At 46.0% G+C, this 18,443-nt stretch overlaps 4 protein-coding genes across 4 annotated transcripts; 1 reads left to right on the forward strand and 3 right to left on the reverse strand.

Moving 5' to 3' along the window:
• Positions 1-2,211: 2,211 nt before the first annotated feature.
• Positions 2,212-4,009, reverse strand: H6S33_007874 (uncharacterized protein; the record flags this gene model as incomplete). The annotated part of the gene is made up of 2 exons (XM_044839234.1): positions 2,212-3,061; positions 3,117-4,009. The coding sequence occupies 2 exons, from the start codon at positions 4,007-4,009 to the stop codon at positions 2,212-2,214; spliced, it is 1,743 nt and encodes a 580-aa protein (XP_044688747.1).
• Positions 4,010-6,442: 2,433 nt separating this feature from the next.
• Positions 6,443-7,184, reverse strand: H6S33_007875 (uncharacterized protein; the record flags this gene model as incomplete). Its single annotated transcript, XM_044839235.1, has 2 exons — positions 6,443-6,991; positions 7,056-7,184. 2 exons carry the CDS (start codon positions 7,182-7,184, stop codon positions 6,443-6,445), a joined length of 678 nt encoding a protein of 225 aa, XP_044688748.1.
• A 1,360-nt stretch (positions 7,185-8,544) lies between these two features.
• Positions 8,545-11,336, reverse strand: H6S33_007876 (uncharacterized protein; the record flags this gene model as incomplete). Its single annotated transcript, XM_044839236.1, has 4 exons — positions 8,545-9,796; positions 9,929-10,433; positions 10,491-10,864; positions 10,924-11,336. 4 exons carry the CDS (start codon positions 11,334-11,336, stop codon positions 8,545-8,547), a joined length of 2,544 nt encoding a protein of 847 aa, XP_044688749.1.
• Positions 11,337-15,321: 3,985 nt separating this feature from the next.
• H6S33_007877 (uncharacterized protein) lies at positions 15,322-17,999 on the forward strand (the record flags this gene model as incomplete). The annotated part of the gene is made up of 3 exons (XM_044839238.1): positions 15,322-16,299; positions 16,611-16,713; positions 16,783-17,999. The coding sequence occupies 3 exons, from the start codon at positions 15,322-15,324 to the stop codon at positions 17,997-17,999; spliced, it is 2,298 nt and encodes a 765-aa protein (XP_044688750.1).
• Between the last annotated feature and the right edge of the window lie 444 nt (positions 18,000-18,443).

Here is an 18,443-nt window from a genome sequence, read left to right on the forward strand (position 1 = left end):
GGGGTCTACGTAACGTCTAGCTAGAGGTATACTCAAGAGTATTTTATACTACAGGTGACGAGTTACTGTGAGTCATAAGTCATAAAAAAATATTGTCGATCTCAAATACGAGATGCACAACCCTCTTCAACCTTCAAAGTTTGGTCGGACGAATTGAACAATCAACTCCCATACCTCTGGCCCGTTATGGCAGGTGTCAAATCTTGAGTCACAATCCCGGAACTCGTCACCAGCCAACTACGGTCATCTCCGCCCTCGTACCGCGTCTATGGTGCCAAGACAGATATATTTAACGCTCTGTGGGGAAGGTAAGATCCCTGCAGCGATATTACAGCATTCTGAGAGGAAGCTTTGAAGGTGCTGATAGGACTCTAGGATCGAGCTTCTCCATCTAAAGAGGCTTTTGAAGTTAGAAGCATTGATAGAGAATTTCATGTATACGTAGGTATTTTGCATTCGACTGGAGGGATACAGAGAATAGATACTCTATGGGGCTGTGAATTCTTAGTCGGGAAGGTGGTTTGGAGTTATTCTGCACCTTTAGTGCTAGGATCAATCTTTGAGTCATGGGAGAAACATGCATATGTATCTCAGGATGCTACACATAACAAATGCTTTTTTCTTACGACGAGTGATACTTCATGAATCACATTGCCTTCCTCGAATTGAGGTGAGTCCTCGTGTGACGAATGCGCATCCGGGTAGATAGATAAAGATTTAAAAACGAAGAAAAATGCTATTTAATAATTATGATACCTCTGTCGCCAATTACTAGGAAATATATAGGTCTTGCTTCGATTGACTGATACTACATTAACGCCCGATTTGGTAAAAAAAAAATAAGCCTCCAGTAACGATTTACTGCCAATCAAGCGTTAAATAAGGCCTTATTGACGAAAAACGGTGGTATTAGCCTTAATTTGGGATAAGGCTCTTTCTTGGGTAAGAATTCTTCAAAATAAGGCATATATACGGCTTATTTTATATATAAGTATTAGATTTAGATAATTATTATCAAATGGCTTAAGTCTTTATACCAGATACCCCTTATCCATCAAATAAGGCTTTTTTAAGGCTTTTCGGTGGATAAGGTTTATATAAGGCTTAAAAATTTACATTATATTAGCCATATATTACTTCAAGCACCGGAATTTCAGTTCTCCTATGGCTCAGTGGGTAGCATGAGGTATATGCTACCTACAGGGCTCTGGGTTCAACCCCCCCGCCCTTTTCTTTTTGTCACCAACAAGTACATGTCCTTATTTAAAAGTAAGCCTTAAAATTCAATAAGCCTTATATAACTATAATCCGAAATAAGCCTTATAATTCGAAATAATCCTTACTTGAAATAATGATTATTGGTCTGAGTTCCTTACTGGAGATGTAAAAACGGAATAAGTAATATGCGAGCAAAAACGGTTAAATAAGCCTTTTTTAAGCCTTATATAACGCTTATTTTTTTTTACCAAATCGGGCGTTAAAGTAGTGGAGAGCGATGAAACTGGGATCTACTTATAAATCGGGGTTTGCAAAAATATTAACCCCGAGTGAAGAAGACCACAAAAAAAATCAAAAGATAAAGTCGTTCGATCGTGGGCCTGAACTAAGTTTAATGAAGCTCTTTGTGAAGGCTGTGAAGATTTTTGTTTAATTCATTAATTGTATGTAGCCCTTAAGCTATGACAATTGTGTGGAACTGGGTGGCTAGTGCGCTAGGTTTTCCTTTTTTGAGATGCGATAGTGAGTTTGTTTTTCCTAAACGGTCAAGGTGAGCTTAGTTTCTGACGGGAAGTACTGATCAAAAATAGTGAGTTGAGAAAAGTACTGATAGATGCCCAAATATAACACGCAGTGCATACAAAACATACATGTATCTGCATATATATTGCTAGCTCTGGCTGTGCAAGCTCGACTTGCCACAACTCCTAAAACATAGACACAAAGAATAAAACCCCTTGACCACCTGGGCCCATACGCTATCTAGCTATATTCACATGAAGAAAAAATATGATCCGTAGAGGTGTCGTTCAAAAGAAGGAAAAGAAAGAATCCCCCAAACACCGTATAACCCATTTGTAGTAAAAATAAAACGCCAACCGGTTTATCCCAACCTGTATAAGAACAAAAGAAATTCATGGAGTCAAAAGAAAGAAAGAGAAGTGAGGAAAGGAAAGATAGGAGAACAGAAGGGTTTTTGGAAGGTATATTCCTTCAGAAGCAGAGTTTTCTAAGAAAGTTTGAGAAGCCACGTTGCTTGCGGCTTCGTTTTTCGCTGTATTGGTTGCTAATGTGTCGCGATGATGATGATGCAGACACAGTATTTGAGTAATATGATTGACTCTGGCGTACCATCCTCATGCGTCTACCCTCGACCGTTGCGACAGTGAGGACGGTAGACACGGCCACATCAACAATATGGTCCGAGGGGATCTTGTTGGTCGCATTGGTATCAATGAACAGCATCTTGCGTGTAAAGTCCAATTCCACAAGAGTTTCATTTGTATCAACGTTAATTAACTTGATGCAGCCCTTGGCGCCCAAGTTGTCGAATCCAACTTCGCCTTCAATCTGAACGAGATAAGCATCCCCACCATTGCCAATACCAGGGTGATATAAGTAATATCTTCTTCGTGCTGCATTCCAGCTAAGTCTACAGCACTCAGTTGCGTAGGCCTTCTGAATGGCTTCCCTGGCTCTTTCTTCATCGCCTCTCTTCCTACGAGGGCCGAGGAGCTGGTCGGCTTTAGCCGGAACTGTTGGGGTTTTAGGGGACATGGCAGAGAGAACTGCTTCCTTGGGGTAGATGAGAGTGATCAATCCATCCCCTGCCGGAGAAATACGGCGGGAAGGAGGCTCAAGTCCCAGAGTTATAACTGAGGTATCCAGGCCAGTCACTGGATCTCGGCGAAGAAGACTCAGTTCGCTAAAGGTATCATCACTCTGATTCTCACGCATTGCATGAATGCTGTAGAAAGGTGTATAGGCATTTTCACCAAAAGTGAAATGCTCTGGGAATGCGAGAGGGTGTTCTGCCTGGTGCGGATCGGGGAGTGATGCTTGACTGATTATCGTGTTAGTAGGCGTCGATATGCACAAGGGACTTGGAAGAAACTAACCGGTACATATTCAAGATGTAGTTTTTGCCGGTTGGCTTTACTGCACCTCTTCTAATACCTTGAGCTGACTTCCACAATCCTACAAGCTCTTCTTGTGTTGAAGCCATTCCGCACCTTTGGTAAGGAGTTGGAAAGCGCGGTCGCGCATCGTTATCCTCCACTTCTGGTTCTACTGGCAAAAATGGTGACTTAATTGTGGGCGAATCTAGTGACTCGGGTGGTGTAGGATATGCCGCAAATTGCGCGACACGATCCGATATCGAGCGTTCCCGCTGAAGAGCGAAGTAATCCTCATCGCGCTCAAGCGCAAGAGACCCTACACTACTCACTGTATCCCCCACTCCGGGCATATAGACCGTAGGCTCTAGTGGGATTATTATGGATTCATCTGATTTTCGGTGACGGCTTTTTTGGGAGTTGGTATCCTTTACAGACTCGGGTGGTGTGGGGAGAATGAGAGGCTTTTGGTATTTGCGACTGTCTGCACGTCCAAATGTTCCCTGCTCTCCACCAAGTTGGATAGGAGGAGGAATTGCAATCTCAATTGGCTCGGGTGTAAATCGTCTACTTCCAAAAGAGTTCTCCCTTTGCATCGGTGATGGTGCCCTAGAAAACCTTGATCCGGAATTTGTTCTAGATCTCCGCATGTTGTGATGTGATGGGGTTGGTGAACCACCTCTCACAGATGGGAGAGGTGAATGATTCCGGCTCTGAGGGTTCGGAGAAATTGCACGTAATGATGGGGAGTTCTCACGACTCTGCGGAGGAGTGAAATATCCATTGACTAATGGAGGGGTATTATTCCGTCCCAACTTGTGATAATATAACTTGGACAAGTCTGATGTCGTAGCGGGAGTGCCCAATGGGCTTTGATGATATCCGTCAGCGTACATGTTGCTTGATGTTCTTGCGAAATATCCAAAACGATCGTATGGATTCCGGTCTTTGTCTGCTTTCACAGAGGCTTTAGTATGTGGAGATTGGCATATATATCTTATAGCTATCAGTATATTGTGAGCATTTTCCTATGATTAATGGTGTGTTTCAATATCAGTGAATGTACGTACCAGCTTAAAGGAGCCAATGTGGTATATGAACATGTGCTAGCCAGCTAGAGAATCAAAAGGGCTTCTCTTTGAAATATCCAAACCTGGGATGGATGTCTTGTCGGTAGAGAGGAATCATGGGATTTATGAAGCCAATGCGGGTAGCTAAGAAGGATGGGTTGGGTGAAGAAAAGAATATTCTATGCTCCCCGCAATTGATGTAATTCCTCTGCGCCGTAAGGCTTAGGCCGTAACAAGCCATTCTAAAGAGCTCGGTAACCGAAAGCTACAATAAACATGGTCACACCATCGCGAAACAGCTTCTCGGAGAGCGACATAGTTCATCGGTCGGTGGGACAGAATCTACAGCTGACCAGATCAATTGACCACATACCTGCACCTATATTACCGGGCGGCCTAATTAGGCGATACTATTTCCTCTTTTGACAAGTGCCTGAAGGTCATGGCTGCGTGATTGGCCAACGCCATTCTGTGATCTATTTTTGGTGTATGTACGGCTGCGCTCAGGCAGCCATAAATACAAAAATTTCGATAAGTGTAGGAATTTATTCTAGTATGATAAGCAGATACCTACATGTATTGACCCACTATCAAGTCACCCGAAAGGCTTATTAGTCTCCCCCGCAGACCGTTATTTACCGTTTGGTCGGACCTATGGTACCTTAGCCCACACTGCTCACAAATAATATGGTACATATTGTACTTTGTTTCCTATTAGCTGCGAGTCATAGTTATATTAGTAGTGTTAGGAAGTCTGTATCTACTTTCCGTGGGCCCTATTCTTGCCTCGACTATTTTAGGCCTTTGAACCACCTCAAAATTCTCATAAACAAGAAACATATCCACCTTCCTTATTTATATGGGAAGTGTATCGGATCCGGAATCACCTTGCTGGGTTAATCTTTTCTTTAGACATTCTGTATCGCGCTGGACCTGGTGAGCTCAAGGGGAAAATCAAAGATATAACGCTGCCCTGTGGTAAGAATAATGACGATAGTAATGATAATTATAAGCACGAGCCGGTAAACGTTGCGGCCCGAAAATGTACGTCCCAGCCTCGTGGTGACCGACTCAGCCGTACTGGGCCGTATAATCACAGATTATACATAGGGTTAGGGTTTGTATGAACCAAGTATAGTAACCACATGGGCCATAATCGCTGCATATCCGGTAGCGAGATCACAATTATTTTTGCCATAGAAGCCATGGAGCCATAGCTCTTCGGCATATAGAACATATTCTCGATATTTCCCGCGTATTGTAGAAGCTTTCGACAGAGTGTTTTGTTAGTTATAGCGTACCTAAGTGATTTTTCGATTCTGGGGATCCTACAGCTCGCGATCGGTCTTGAGGTTCTATTGCTTATGATATTTATTCAGTTGGGTTCAATTATCATTAAATCCTCTCTCTAGAGCGCCTAAGATTGTTAAGCGCAATATTTACGCCTCACACGTGCTCTCCCGAGGAGGAGGAGGAGGAGGGAGAGGAGCTGGTATAAGCGTTATTATAAGTGAGGCTATGATGAATTAGTAGGTGGCTCTAGATATTTGTTTTAGTTATTTTCTGAAGCCGAATGTTTCACCCGTCACCCCAACACTCCCGCTCTAGCCTAGTCCAAAATCGTTTCAACTAAAGTTTGATTCCCCTGGTAATCAATTAGTTTAGACGAGAAATCGCTTTTTAGCTCAGCTAACTAGCATCCATTTAGACTAAGAACTTTCCTTTTCATCAACAAATAACCACGGTGGAGTTCTACCGTGCTGATGCGGAGAACAGGGATTTAGGCTGGGGCTATCTCACCCAGTTTCGTGCGAGTTAGTAACACGGTCATGTATACCGTGTTTACCTTTGGTTTCTTCACGGAGTGTCTTGTCTCAGCCTTATGGGTCCTGCTGTACCGAATCTCGAGTTATATGAGTTGAACTTAGTGTAACCTTGGAAAGTTCATACTGATATCACTTCAATTTTTCAAGAACTAACGCTTTGAAAAAGCCTTGATTTGATATACATAAATTCCCCTGAATGCTTGTTTATTGCCAAAAGAAATATTATTCGATTGTAACAAGTGTTGTTTCTAGCCGCCTGATATCAAATTACTGCCCCCATCCTAATGTGCTGACGACGGTCAGCCCAAATCAAACAATCAAAGCAGCGCATTTCCATTTCACTCAGTAATTCACCTCGCTTCATTCCAGTCATAATAACTTCCGTGGCTTTCATTTCTCCATGTTGTTATCAGCTCAAAGTAGATAATGTTGATCAAGGTTCTGGAGATGACGATTCGGTTTCAGCCAGATCAGCTGGAGAAGGATCCCCTAGTCTACAGTGGACCAATTGTCCATGAGAGAGTCCGCACTCTGCAATAGTGCGTTCAGGGCTAAGATGTTTGCCTGCTGCATTTTCAAAAAGAATCGAGAAGTCGGTGGTCGGAGCGAAATCTCGAAAGAGTGAAAACTTCATATTTTGAGCCAGTTTTTCAAAACATAGATATGGCGATATAGGTTCGACTATTAAATCGTCAGGAGGTTTAGAAAATAGGCCTGCCGGATATTCGAGAAGAATTACAAGGTTTATTTCTTCTGGAGGGGGAGTTTTTCCGGACGAAGGATTTCTCTTTGCGGCGGGTGGCTGTCTTTTGCATCCAGTGTATCGCTCCGGATGAATTTCAAGATAAAAACATTGGCCAGATCGACCAGCTCCAAGAAGTATGTCAGCCCAGAAACCGGGTGGTACAGGACAGTTATCTCCGGTAAATACTCTTGGTGGACTATCAATGTCGAAGATCCTTTTTGAAAATTTGAGAAGTTTCTACCAGAATGCGTTAATTTTGAGGTATATGGCTCTCTGGTTGGTGGGGCAAAGTATAAAGTACCTCCCAAGTATTGACTTCAGTTACAGGAAGGACATACGGATCACTGCTCCCATTCTGCGTCCGTTTATACAATCTGATGTAGGCACGACCTGGCAGAAATCCTGCCAAAAGCTCATCACTATTAGACATCAGCCTGGAGGATTGCGAGGTCTCGGGAGGTTTGATAAGTTAGGCTGGAGGTTGTGGCGAGCCGAAGAAGAGTGATGGTAGCTAGCGGATACTTGGTGTAATTTCTTGTCCGTAATATGAGCAATGGACAAACAAAGATGTGTGCCTCGACTTATTTGCTTGATGACAGACCTCCTATAGACGAGAATTGCGATGATGAAACGATGATGAAGATAATGACAGTGATAATTCTGGGAATTATGGTGGGATTGATGAAATTTGGGAGAAAAGGTTGAAAGGTGGGAGAAAAGACTAAAGTGTTGCCGAAGTTAAAGTTTACGAACACCACTCCATGTGGCCCCGTCCCATTGTATGCACAACCCAGCCAGGTGCATTTACTGAGCTACTACAAACGTTCAAGATGAAAACACAACTACCTCCGTATGCCCATGTAAAAATTATTGTACTCTCATAACATGTCAATAGAGACTACAAGTAGTAGCCGGTGTTGATTACCACCAGGGACAGATACATCTAGTTAGTGGCATCTCTGCGATATAAGTGCGATAGAGTGCTATCAATATCGTATAGGACAGACATAATTAAACTATTCTAAAAATCCTTTCGAAGATTAACTTGAACTAAGGTAACTACACGTACAGTCGCATGCAACAAGTTCCCGCCGTTTTTTGACGGTGAGTCAAACCATAACCACTCCACCATGAACTCTGCAAAATTTTCAAGATATGACAAGTGGCAAGCTGTTGTTATTCTCCATAAAATGGGCTGAAATACTGTACAAATAAATAAAGATACAAACTGTCCAGTTAGGAGGAGGATTGGCCTACTGGATCACCAGATTTCAACGCCATAGAGAATTCATGGGAAATGCTCAAGAGTGCACTAAAAAGGCAATGAAGTTATAGACAGAGAAGACCTCATCGTGATGATCAACCTTTTATCGCTGCACAAGAGGAGTGGGGGGGGGCATTGTCTCAATCAAAGCTAGATAAATTGCCATTAAGGGTTGAGGCATGTCTCAAAGCCAATGGAGGCCATACTAGATGGTAGTCTCAAAATCGTTTTCTTTATATTCTATTTAACTCTACTATGTATTCTCTATTAAATATCTTCACTTGTAGTTGAGTAACGAGTATTGAGGTTGGGTGTTGCATCGTGAACGGCGAGAACTTGATGCATGCGACTGTACATCTACATATAATTGTACATGTAATTGAAAGACTATAATTAAAAGTCTAAGTTAACATGTGCAGGGAGTAAGGATTAGCTTCGAGCGCAGATTGTATTGATTACGTCGCAACTGGGAGTGAGACTAAGTCAGGACCTGTCATCCACTAGCACTATTTCCTCCTTACTTGAGCTACAGACTCTCCAGAATCCTCCTAGTTCTCTCCTCCCCTACCCATTCCTCCATCCTCGCTGCAACATCCCCAACCAGTCTTTCGTAAGCTTCCCCGACAAAGAACAAGCCACAATGGGCTCCCACTTCATCGACACCTCTCATCTCTACTTTTACCCAACATTTATCGTTTTTATCGCTAGGCAAACAGCAGAATCTGCGATCCCTTTTCTTCTTATCCTTTCCCTTAGGCTTCGGGGATGCAGAATTACTCTTGGGCGTTTCGGGACGTAAAGCCGGGGACGATATCGGCAGATTCGAACGTGAAGAAGAGGCCGATATTGTGGCTGTCGATGGAGGTGCGGATCTTGGCGAAAGTGGCTGTACAGGAGGCTCTGGAATGCCGTTCATACGTCGATGCTCGGCATCCATACGTTCTTGTTCCTTGCGAAGACGCTCAAGTTCTTGTTTTTCATGTGTGTTTTCTTCGATTCCTTGTGATGTTAATTGAGGTTCCTCCTTTTCATTTCCTTCTCTTCCCATCGCGATCTCTTGCTTCTCTCTCTCGTTCTCAATTTCACCTTGCTTTTTCTCCCTTCTCAATTGTACCTCTTTCTCCATTCTTTCTAGCTCCCTCACAATCTCACGTTCCTTCTTTTCCAGCTCCCTCTGGATCTCTCTTTCTTCTCTTTCCTTCTCCCGCTCCCATCCTCGCATTAACTTCAATCTATCCCTATCCGTAACCTCTCTTTCTTTATCCTCTTCCTTTAACTTCTTTTGGATTTCTTTCTCTTCTCGGTCCTTCTCCTTATCCCATTCTTTAAGTTCTCTTCTCCGCTCACGTTCCCGGCGTTCTATCTCCTTTGCCTTATCCTTCAGCTGACGCTCCTTTTTTCTATCTTCGTCTTTTATACCACGATCAACCCCTTTACCCTTATTCTTTCTCAACTTTTCTAGTTCTTTTTCACGGTTATTGACAGCTTTCTCGTAGTCTTTTACTGCCTTCTCCCAAGCTTTCCGTACCCTTGCTGCTTCTTTTTCAGCCACTTTACGAACCATGGCGTCGGGTATTTGAGAGTAATCGAATGAGGGTGGCTCCTCTGGAGGTGGCGGTATAGGTGGTAATTGAAAGTCCGAGAGAGTGAGATCTATGGATATTTGCTTTTCCAGAGTTTCCATGGTGTCTGTGGTGATCTGGCGGGATATTGGATACATGGGCGAGGGCTCTCCACTATCATTGTATCCGGATTTCTCGTTATACTCCCCATTCCCACTGTAACATTCTTTGTCATCTTTTGAATACTGAATATTCTCGTGGACGAACAGCTCAGTTGGCGGTCTCCCATCTACAACCGAGAACTTATCTGCGTCCACAATATGGAGTGCAACCGGTTCACCTCCAAACTCATCGTCCGTTATTGGGTCAGCAGGAATATGCTTCATGTCGTCCGTTGAACTTGCAGTATTATAAGAGCTCGCACTGGCATTTCTTTGATGTTTCATAGAGCTGCTACTAGGCTCACCCACTTCCACAACACCATACTCGATGTATTGACTTGATCTTTCGTGCCCAATGAGATCGTGATCCAGCTCCACTCCCGGAACGCCATGTTCGCCATCAAAAGCCCTCACTTTGCCAGAATCAGGTGAAACTGTGGTCTCGGTGGTTTCTTTGATTCTCCCTGTTGAAGAGGTATAATAGTTAACAAATCTCACGCGCTCAGTATTGCCGCTGACACCTATAACACCATCCTCGAGAGCGCGAACGGCACTATATCGATTCTTGAGTCCTATGATGTCTGCGAGACACCCACCAAACTCAAGATGAGACATGAGATATTGACCTGTCGCCTTTGTAAGGCGCGAGTGGTACTTGTTTATAAAATGAAGTGTAGAATCCCAAGTTCCCTCTGTTTCCGTTAGTGGTGGCCGACAACAATCGAATCATCAGAATGGGTTTAACTGACCTATTTTTGGTAAAACAACGGTGTAGTTTCTCGCTGGCGGTTTGGAGTAAAACTCGTCTACCTGGGAGCCACCAGAGTTCATGGTGTGAAGGGACATATTGCTCTGGCTCGAGCCTTCTGCGCTATTGGCATATAGCCCCTGTGCATCCTCTCCTGGACTCTTGGGGGCAGGACGAAAAATGCTACCGAGACCAGCTGAGATGACACCCGGGTGCATACCGAGGAACGGGGTGTCGAAAGCAATGATCCCCAGAATTCGATGACGCTTCTTTCCCGTGTAATCTTTAAGTAAGGCAACATCGGCAGCAAGCAGACCTCCCATCGAATGTCCCAATAGAATCACATCTGTGTTTTCATTCTCGAATTTCGATAGCCTGTTGAAAGCTGTCAGGATAATATTGGATTTTTGATGAATCAATAGTAGGGAAAATACCATTTGGAGAAGTTCTCTGTAGCAACAAGAATATTATATCGTGTCTTGAACTTTGGATAAACTTTTGTATGCACTAGATACCCCAACGGATCCAGCGTTACACAAAGAAGGTTATGCAAATGCGCAGGAAAGCTCTGAAAGCTTGTCTCATTTCCCATAAAGCCATGGATGTAAATCACCAGTAACGTCCGTTTGCTTTCATCACTCACTGGCACAAGCGATACCTGTGACGCCGACCGACCATGACCAGTCTTACTGTCTTGTGCCCATGCTGACAACTGATTTGATGGCGGCCTAGGTGGTAACTGTGGGGGCACCGGCCGGAGAGATGCGGGAGGGGGTGGCGGCGGGTATTGTAGATGCTGTGGGTCAGCGTCCCCAAGAAGCGGTGTGTACGGTGGGGGAGGATCCATTCTTCACGGCGATTTACAAACTGGCTGACTGGCACAAGAGGTATGAAGAACAGACACCGGCAGATAGATATATAATCTGCAGCATGGGAATGTTCCTCCTGCGTAAATTATAAGCTTTGAGTATCCTCTGTCCTGGTTAAACCGAATTGATGCCTGTCTCGATGACGTTAATGCACGGACTTGGCAACCGTCTTGGCACTCGAGGCTATGGGTTCGGGGCTTAGCCAGGGCTAGGGTTTCATCCACAGTGAATAGAGAGATCATAAGATTTGATTCTTGGCTATGCGGTACGAGAGCCGCGTAATGCTCTTGAATATAAATGGATGTTTAGTTTGAGGGATGGCTTGTTGAGCTGCCAACGGAGGCTTTTAGTGGAACGAGTGATTAGTCGTGATCAATAGTATACACGCGTTGCGATGTTCGTCCCTCGACCATCCAGTGCTGTTGCCTGTCGATATATTTTCTGCCTAGAGGGGTGTTACGTATCCTTAGTGCTGCGCCGCCCGACTGCTCAAACGTTTGCGATCTCACTCACACACATCACTATTACTATCCCTGACCTTAACGTCCCGTATGGCGATATGGGTCTAGGAGCGAAACTACAAAAGCACCTACCAAGGCTGATACATCACGGCAAATCTATAGTGCTGTTCTTGACGAACAAATCCCTCACCTAACTACCAGAAGCTCAGCAGATTTCCCCAGATGATACGTATATGACAATTTCCGTGCTCTTACCTGGCCAGCTGCTGGTGTCCTTAATCCTTTCCCGCTTAGCAGACCCGAATCTTCCAATGGTTGATCTTATGGCTAATTAAGACAGTATATATCTACATGTATTTAGCTATATGTTCAAGTCAGGTTTTAACACGCTGGTATGTGTAAGCTTCAGCCATTTCTACCCCCCCCCCCCTCCTCCAATCAAGACTTCGATTATCTTCGATGATGCGAGTGTACCTTATATTCCTCGAGCTTCTATCACATCGCCCATACAAAGGTATCCATCATTACTTACAAACATACCTAAAAATATGGCATCATCAGTTAAAAAATACCTGGAAGGTTGCCAAATTATCCTCCAGTACCAGTAAGCTCCATGTTAAGCTGCAAGCTAATATTTCTATCTCGCACTTAGAGACAAGGTTGACATTAAATTCCTCTAAAAACACAAGCGACCGCGACCTAACATCGAAGCGTTATAAGTATGAATTCTTATACTAGAAAACTGCAAAATACGAAGCGGATGGTTGTTTCTGCGCTCGACGTGATCTTCACGTTGCCTACGCCTTATACAAAGATGAGCCTTCAATCAATGCGGTTGCCATCATGGTGACATACCAGATCCACTCTCGCGCATTCACCTTCAGTCGTTTTCTGTGTTTTCTTGATCGAGAGACCAGATCGTTAAAATCGTTTCTACGGATTACAATCGGAAAGAAGGACATGGCTAACATATTAAAAGATGTGGGTATCGGGACCGTAAGTGGGTGCGAGCCTATCATGGGTGGGTCTCTCAATCTGTCCTACAAGATCAGAGTAGAGGATCATGTCGATGCAAAACACGTGGTGAAAATCAGAAGTCACGGCTACATCGAATCAACGGCCCCTTTATGAAATTCCTTACGGCTAAATATTCGGATGTCCTTCCAGTCCTTGAAACGTATACTAGTGCCCGGGGGGGGGGGGGGGGGGGGGGTCCAAGCAGGATCAATGCATTCAGATATACAAAATGGTCCCCGGCGTATTAGGGACCTTACATTATCCTAAACTCACTTTTAAAGAAAAGGTTCGGGTCCTCAAAGCACTTGGAAGAGCCTACGGCGCTATATGGGACATGGAACCCCGACTCAGTGTTTCTGTGCAGTTTCCGAAAAATGATTTCACCGCTGATTTACCCAGGTATTTATTCTAACTATCCTTATAGTCATTTTGGAATGGGTGGTAATTTTTCATCGGTGGTTGAGTATTTGCGAGAATGGATAGAAATGAATTTGAGAAGCTTAGAAGCTTCAAATTTACGTACGCTCAAGAAATATAAGGCGGCATATCTCCCTCGAATAAAAGACTTTATTGAATGTGGGATGAAGATTCCACATACTATCGAAGCCGTACCACAAGTTACAATGCATTATAGTTTGGGGCCACAAAACATCCTTTTATCCAAAGACACACCAACCAGGATTGTTGCAATTTTGGATTGGGAAATCTTTTATCGCCATCCCTTCATGGTTTCGGTCTCAAAGATTACCGAATCATTTTTCCGGATATCCAGACCGAATGGTACGCAGGGTCCTTGTTATGATAGGACCGAGGAACCTCGAAAAGCCTTCTGGGGGTGCAATACCGTTCTGGAAAGCTCTGTATCAAAGCAAGCCAGCAAGGGACTTTATGAACTGGTACACATTCGGATTATTAATAAATCCTGTCAATCATATGGCTTTTTTAACCATGGACGGCTATACATCGGACGATCCTATGAAAAGCGCAAATGCCGAGTTTATAGTGGCTTTTATGGAAGTATGGGGGGTAGTCTGAGGGGTATGGGCCTGAGTTATTCAAATAGGCTAGCAATAAGCATGATAGTATACATTTGAACCTAGCTCCTATCGTTTTGAGGCGCAGCGAGAGGAATGTTATTATTACTCTTGTACAATATCTACAGTGTTGAGCCTGCCATTGAGTACAATTGATTTCTTCAATATTAGTTTGCCTGTGCCCAGCCTCACCCAGCTATCCTTAGCGCTCTGATGAAACGATCGACTTTGCCAAATGGTGCTGAAAATAGAACCAAAGTCGACCAGTGGCAGTGCGAGTGAACCTTTAACCCAACAGCGTACCACAACACTGGCCTGTGCTACAACCATTCAATCCAGCCTTGGCGCATGTGTCACCCAAGAACACCGGCTGTGTGCTTGCTGCATGCCATTTATGCACGGCGAGAAGGCTTAACAGTTTTAGCGAGGTGCGAAAACTCGGGAATAGGGATTGCCGATTTTGTAGAGTACAGGGGTTGCTACTTTATGTATGCAGCGTAGGTTCGAAGAGTTACAGAGGGGATATGTGTAGAAATTGGTTTTGAGGGTTGAAGTGTGACTTTTCCAGATGGTGCTCTACTGTATGAACGTATAACAGAAGAAGCAATTATGGACCGGATGTCACGGGTTAAGATGCAGATATGGGGGGAAACAGCTTGAGTTCGCTAGAGTACCTACACTAGAGAAATCGACTCCAAATACATGTCAACCACGCAACCCGGCACGCTCAAAGATTTGAAACTCCAACTTGTATTGTAGCATGGTTGCTTAAGCCCACAGGCAGGCACAGCCAGTCGACTGGCCCCGAGTAGGATGGGCTAGAGCAGGGTTAGGGTTTGTGAGGTGCGACATGGCTTGGAAGTTAGTCAAGGTTGGATGTCTAGGATTATTAACAGGATCCAGGATCGTTGCTGTTGTAGGACGATGTAAAAACTTGAGGCTTTCCACGGAGAATAGCGCGGAGCGGAGACAAGTGTGAACTTTTCCTTGTTAAGGTGTTAAGGGGATAGGTATTTGGAGGGTTCCTGAGCACCGCAGCTAGGTGAACAACATCATAGGGCATCACTCGCCCCTCTAGACCATCCGATCTTGACATACATATGTACATGTACGCATGCATGCATGTTCGCCAGCGAAGTTATTGAGTATCCCCACTTGAGCGTCCCCTGCCCAGAGAGCATGTAACATCCCCAGACTGATAGTTTATTTTGGACCCATCTGCGGCTGAGTTGAGCGACGTCGCACAAGCGAAAAAAGCTGTGTAACAGCAACAACAATGAAATGCATGAAAGGGAAAAAAAAAAAAAAAAAGGGCTTCTAAAAGGGCAACTCACGCCCCCCCCCCCTTCTTTCTCTCTTGTTGTTCTCGTTCTTGTTCCTATATGTCACCAAGACCCGAGTGAAAAGGGGAAAGATCAAATACTCAACTCAAAAACTCATTCCTCCACGAGATGGCATACACCTACCCACATGCCGGTGCCCCTCCCACCTGGGGTGCAAACACGCAGATCCCACCCACCCCACCATTCTCTCCGCCCATCGCTCATCCGACGCCGGCCGTCGACGCAGCGGCCCTAACCGCCCAGAACCAGCCCGCATACCAGGCACCACAGTTTGCGCCGCCTCCACCCCCGCCGCCGAAGCAGAGCGGAGGGGTCTTAAAGACGTTGAACTTCTTTAGCAGCAAGCCGAGCTATCAGCAGTCCATTAATACAGGCGAGGGATGTCTGTCGAATCCAACCAGCCCCACGTTTTATCCGCCTGTGCAGGGACAGACTACAGGGACAACTTATGGTGTTACTGGGGGGCAGAACTATGCGGGTGGTGCAACGGTGGTACCACAGCAACAGGTTTATAATCCACCGCAACCGCAACCGCAACCGCAAACTAAACCTCAACCACAGCCGCAGCCGCAGCCGCAGCCGCAGATAGTCGGGACCTATCATAGCGGACAAGGAACAGTGCCTGTGTCGCCGGTATATAGTCAGCCTGCAACGTCGTTCCCGCAGCAGCAGCAAAACCAAGTGCCCCTGTATCAACCCCAATCTCAGCAACAGCAGCCTCAGCAGCAATACCATGATCAACAAAGTAACAACAATGGGGTGATGTCCCCGCCGGCCTATTCACCCGCCTGGGCTGAGAAACCGCAGCAACCGCAGCAACCGCAGCAACCGCATATGGTTGGAGGAAAGATCTACAACCCGGGAGCCAGTAGTGGGACGGGCCCTGAAAAAGTACTATTGCAACATCCGCAGACATGGCCATCGGAGAAGCCACAAAGTCAGGGGAATAACTATAATCAGGTCAATAATAATAATAATAATAATCCGAATCTGGGGCAGACTCAGAGTCCCCATAATCAGAATCCAAGCAATCCGGGTCAGCATCCCGCATATGCAAACGCAGCTTCGCCCTCAAATCAGCAAACCGTATATAATCACAGTGCAAGCCCAGTCCACGGTGCAAATAACACAAATTCGTGTCCCCCGCATACTAACCCACCGCCTGCCACTGCCACAAAACCTAGCCAAGCGTACCCCCATCTTGCGCACCAAAATGCACCAGATAGTAGCGCCTACTGGGCTACATTAGTATCGCAGGGTAAGGTGCCACTTGCGCCAAAGCCGGAACTACGTGGTCTGTTCAGAGGCATTGCGCGTTGCATAGTTAGTATATCCCTTTGTATGAGATGATAAACCTCCCAGCAATGTGAGAACTCATGATTGAAAACCGCCCACAGAACAAAGAATGCAGTATAGACTCCACACCCACATGCGTCCTCTCCCCCGCAAAGATGAGCATGTACTACGGCCTCAGCCCCTCTTACAGCTCCCGCGAGTCCCGTGAGTATCCGCCTGCCAGTTGACCCCTACGAACCCGAGGCTTGCAGTTATTGATATAAAGTCTACTAGAGTTCTTTGCCCGCTCCCAACGCGCCCCCAAGGCACTCGTAGCTCTTTATAACGCCCTCTCAACAGAGCACCTCCTTATCCCTGCGCCGCCTGGCGACGGGCGCCTGAAACCCCACACGCCCGCACTGACCATTGCCGGCTTCGAGCATTGGCTGCTCCTTAATGCGCTGATTAACCCGGATGCGGAGCACGCGCGCATTTCTACCTTTCTTTCAAAGCCTGGTAGGGTCGTCGTTGATGATGAAGGAAGGAACATACCTGCGAGTGGGTTTCCGCGGCAGGCACTGCCGGGGGGCCCCGATGCGTGGGTTGTAGGAAGGTACAGAGGTCCTTTGGAGACGGCGCTTGGCAGCAGTAGCGCCGGGGATGAAGTATCAGAGGAGGAAGGATGGAAGTCTGAGGTGGAGGCATGGAAGAAGAAGGTGTGGGAGGGTAAAGGGGAATTAGAAGAAAACCAGAAGGAGCTCGAGGAGAAGGATGAGGAGTTAGAGGAGTGTAAAGAGGAGTTGGAAGGCGCCCAGGAGGAATTGAGGGGATGTCGTAGCGAGCTGGAGAAGAACCAGGAGGAGCTGAGAAAACGTAGTGCAGAGCTAGAAAGCATGAAGACAGCGCTAGCAGAGAGCATAAAGAGGGCCGATGATGCAGTGTCCAAGCTGGCGGACTTTATGAGCGCACAACAACTGCAGCAGCAGCACCAGCAGCACCAGCAACAACTGCAGCAGCAGCAACAACAGCAGCAACAGCGGCAGCAGCAGCAACAGCAGCGATCACACCCAGGTATGCCACCATACGCACCATACCAGGGACCTCCGTCCCAAGCGCCCCAACACCCCCAAAACCCACAGAACCCTCCATACCCGCCAAACACCCAAGCGCCCCAGTTCTCTCATAACCCTCTAGCTCAACAGCCACCACGCTCCACACCGACCCCGCAAAGTCCACAGAACCCCCAGCAACAGCACTACCCACAGCCCGGATACCCGAGACACAGCAATACTTGGTCGACACAATCCTCGGGTACTACATCGCCCCAAGAAGACCCGGCGCGGAGGATGTCCGCATCATCGTCGTGGGGGCAGCAGGGGGGCCCGCCTCCTCAAGGCCAGAACCAAGCTCAGGGACAGGGACAGGGCCAGGGACAGGGCCAGGGACAGGGCCAAAATCGGAGAATTTCGCAGACATACGTCAAGGCGCAGTACCAGCCTGTGAGAAAGTGAGTGAGCGGTGCGTGAGCTGAAAATTGGAGAAAAAAAGGAAAGGCATACAATTGGGTTGTTTTGTTTGTTCTTTTGGTGGTTTTTTGTTTTTATAACTAGTCGGTCCGTTTATTTATAATATGTGGTTGAAATTGAGCATGGAATATCACTCGGTTTTTTTTGAAGATGCAAGTGTCTAGAGTGCTTGGGTGTTTGAAACGGCTGCCAAGATGCCTCTGTAACCGCTCCCGGGTCAATTGCAGGCAGCATCGGGGAGTGCCCGGGGGGCAAGGTGGAAACTTCGGCGCGTGCTGGTAAATCTGTGGGAGCTGCATTGATCCCCCGGTCCGTGGAGTGGTGGAACAATTCCCTGCTATATCCAGATAGAGTCGAGGTTGTTTGATGCTTGAAGCTATGGTAATGAAGTAGTATGGCGCGTTTGATAGTACCCGCTAACCCCCCCCA

This window comes from Morchella sextelata, assembly GCF_020137385.1.
Source record: "Morchella sextelata strain SCLS chromosome Unknown scls_24, whole genome shotgun sequence".
NCBI classification, from domain to species: Eukaryota; Fungi; Ascomycota; class Pezizomycetes; order Pezizales; family Morchellaceae; genus Morchella; species Morchella sextelata.